General features: G+C 44.2%; 1 protein-coding gene across 1 annotated transcript; it reads right to left on the reverse strand.

Moving 5' to 3' along the window:
• Window positions 1–643: 643 nt before the first annotated feature.
• LOC140140549 (uncharacterized) lies at window positions 644–3,439 on the reverse strand. Its single transcript, XM_072162307.1, has one exon. It carries the CDS (start codon window positions 3,437–3,439, stop codon window positions 644–646), a length of 2,796 nt encoding a protein of 931 aa, XP_072018408.1.
• Between the last annotated feature and the right edge of the window lie 321 nt (window positions 3,440–3,760).

Genomic DNA, 3,760 nt, shown 5'->3' on the forward strand with positions numbered 1-3,760 from the left:
ATTTACTCTCGAGTTTTAAAGTGGCCGAAGCTTCTGCAGGTCGATCCTGGAAGAGAATTCATGGGCAAAGTGAACGAAGTGATGAAAAAGCACAAGGTCGATATCAGAAGAGGGTTGCCTGGTCAACATAGAGCTCAGGCAATTGTTGAAAGATTCAACAGAACTTTGGCTGAAAGACTGTTTGGCCATCAGTACTCGCAGGAAATACTGATGGAAGCTCGTGGTCAGAAAAATGTGAGGTCTACCGAGTGGGTGGGTAGGCTTCCGGATGTGATCAGAGCTTTGAACAGCGAAGAGACTCGGCTGATAGGAATGAAACCGGTTGATGCTATCAAGAAGAAAAAGATTGAAACGTTGCCTTCAGCTCCACAAAAGTTGAAAAATGAGATTGAAATTCCAGATAACGTGAGATTGAGATATCTTTACGCTCCCGGAGAGTTGGAGGGAGGTGAGAGAAGACGCGCAACCGATCCCATTTGGTCTCTGGAAACTTACACGGTTGATAGTATCGTGAGGACACCGGGTAATCCAATTTTGTACTATTTGTCGAAGGAGCACCAAAAGAGCGTTTGTTAAACAGGAGCTTATGATAGTACCCAAGGGTACACAGTTGCCACCCGACAGAGTTTTGAAGTAAACTTTCTTATTCAAGTTTTACGGCGTAGTGCCCAATAGCGTACGTGTGTATTCCGTCTTTGCGTATGACTCTTTTGTCATCGTTAGCATCTAACGCGATTTTGTTGACGGTTTCAACGTAGATATCGTGACTGTAACTTCTGATCACATTCATCTTTCTCTTCTGAGGTTTTCTGTCCATTACGCATTGCTTGTAGTTGTTGAAGGTAATCTTTCTTTCGACGACCGCTTTTTTGATGCCTTTGCACTTCTTTTCTTCGTTTCCCTCGTACATTCTGAAAGAGTACAACTTCGCTCTCAGTCCAACAAATTCTGCTATCTGCTTTCCTCCGGCTTCGTCCTTGAACTTGCCGGGAACTTTTTTGTTCCTTCCGGTCGGAATTCCCGACGGATGATCGGCCGGATAGTTGGAAGTGTCGAAGTAACGGTCCACGTCTGGAGCGATGTCCTCGTAGAAATCTTCGGTCTCGATTTCATAAAGTAGCGAGTCGGTATCTGTCATACAGAGCTTCGCCTTGTCTCCGTACTTTTTCTTGATGTAATTATAGTGAAAGTCGTACATCTTCGTCTTTGAGATATCCATGATGCTCGCTCCGAGATATATCGGTTTGTCGAAGTACAGCGAGGTCTTCTTCATGTGAACGGCTACGAGGTTTTCGTCAAAACCGGTAGATCGATCGTAGGTGGGTTTTGCGGATAACTTACGCATTTCTTCTTGGGTGGTCACGAGATGAATGTCCACTCTGTTTCGAATGTTTTCCATCGTTTTTCCAAAGACCGCGTTGTTCATCAACTTGAATTGATCCTTCTCAAAATCCGTCGTAGCTTTTGTTCGAAGACTGGTATTCTTGTCGATGTACGATTTCATGAAGGCTTTTTCTCGGTATTTTACCCCTCGGTGAACCTTAGTCACTATGAGTCCGAGCTCCTCGTACTGCTTCAGAGCCACGTGGTGGACGACGTACTTTTTCTTATCGTTCAGATTCGGAATTAGCTTTTCCACTTTGTTCACGATCAGTCTTTCCGGAGCTAGAGGAAGCTCGTTGTGAAGGTCGTGAAGCTCTTTGGGGTATTCCAGATCCACTTCGAGGGTGCACGGGATTTTGCGCCAATTGTCTAACTCTTTCGACGTCATCCACTCAAAGCCACCGACCGGAAGCTTTTGACTCATGGCCCATCCGTAAAGGTTGTTCGCGTCGACGTACACCAAGTACTTGGTAGGCTCGCTCGGATCGTAATCGTCACCCATGTACTTGTTGTTAGCTTTTGCGTATCTAGTAGGTATCGAAGAAACCCCTCCCTTTTTGTTCTTTTCAAAGAATAGTGTCTTGTCGTAATCGGTGAGAAGTTCCGGACGTACGCCAGTCGTTTTTAGCATGGCGTCGTAAGAAAGTCCGGGAGCCGTGTAGTACCAACAAGGATCCAGTTCGTAGTTTTTTAGACTGGTTTTTCTGAAATTTTCGAACACGTCGGCTAGAAGGAGAACGTCCGTCTTGAGATACAGATCGTGGTACTCCTTCATGGTTTTCATTCCGAAGGTATTCCAGACCTTTTGAGCGTGCTGGTAATCTTCGTCGGAGAGTTCCTCGTCGTTAAGCTTAGAGTAAAACGCTTCTTTGGGAGGAAGACCGGTCTCTCGAAGTTTTTCGAGAGAGTCTACGTAATCGTAAGGGTACACTCCTTTTCTCAGAAGAAGTTGCAATTTTTCGTCTTTGAAAAATTTAGTCATTTCAGGAAAATCCGAAAGATTCTTTACGAGCGTACCCAAGCCTGCGGACAGAAACTTGAAGCTATCGAGAAACCTGATCTCGTGTTTAACTTCTACCGGCTCGATGCACTTTTGGTGAGCCGGTCCTAAAGGTTCTTTCTTCGGATACGACACATCGGCTACGACCTTGTCTTTTGGTTTTAGCGGTTCTTCGCAAATATGACAGACTTCGTTCGGTTTAGCCTTTATCAGTTTTCTATAAGGAACGAAGGAATTTACCGGTATTTTTTTGCTAAAGGAGATGAATCTTTCCTCGTTGTTCGGAATGCAGTCTATTTTTCCCTTGGTCTTACCGAGATTTTTGATGAAGAGGTGAGAGTCGTATCCAGCGAGATTGTGAAAGAATACCGGAAAAAAACTCGGCATTCTGTAAGCGAGATTGCACCGATTGTGAGCGGCTCCTCTGAATTTTCCAGTAAAGTGACAGTGATCTCTAACGGTTTTGTCCTTCTTGGTTAGAGGTTTCTTACAAATGTGACATCGCTTAGACTTCTTGTACAGCTTTCGCTCTTCGTGACTGATGATCATATTTTCCGCGAGTATGTAAGGATTGTTTTTTCGATTGTAAAACCTGTCGTAGATCTTTTTAACGTCCTTCTCGAGCATGTTCACAAAAACTCGGGATACGTCTTCGGTTTCGCTTTGCTTGGTATACCTTACAGACTCATGAGAGTACACGGAATCATCGAAACACTTGATGTAGTAGCAAAAGCCCGAAGGTTCGTGCTTTTGGTATTTCGTCGTATTTCGAGAAACTTCGGGTTCGCAGGTTTGTATTTGATTCGTAAAGGCTTCAAAGTCCGCGTAAACTACGAATGGAACTCTCTGCGACTTGAAGAAGTTCTTGAAGAACTGAGTTGGAGGATCGCCGTCTTTCGTAGCTTTTGGCATCGTAATTCTCGAGGGCTCGTTACGATGGCATAAATCTTGGTGCACCATTAGTCGTTCTTTGCAGATGTAACCTTTGAAGCAGTTCCTGCAGTGCTCGTAATGCACGTGCTTCTTGGTCGTTATCTTCCTCAAAAGGCTACCCATGTTCTTAACCACGGTATAGTGACTAGTTTCTTCGCCTTCGGAGTTTTTTCCATTAATCATGAGCAAATCGACTTTTTGCGGTCGATCGAGGTTCTTACTAATTACTAAAGGAACAATGGCGGGACCGTACTTCGTGTCTTTGTCCGTACCCTTAGGTTTGTACAATGTTACATTTACGGAGATTGTGGGATTGTTCTTTTCAAACTTGGGAATATCCGAAATGGGAGTAGGAAAGGAGATACCATTCAAGTTGAGCTCTTTGACTTTTTTCTTAAGGTCTTTGTCTACTCTTTCGGGATGATTATTAGTTGGATTGACACC

The sequence above is a fragment of the Amphiura filiformis genome, chromosome 19 (genome assembly GCF_039555335.1).
Source record: "Amphiura filiformis chromosome 19, Afil_fr2py, whole genome shotgun sequence".
Taxonomy (NCBI): domain Eukaryota; kingdom Metazoa; phylum Echinodermata; class Ophiuroidea; order Amphilepidida; family Amphiuridae; genus Amphiura; species Amphiura filiformis.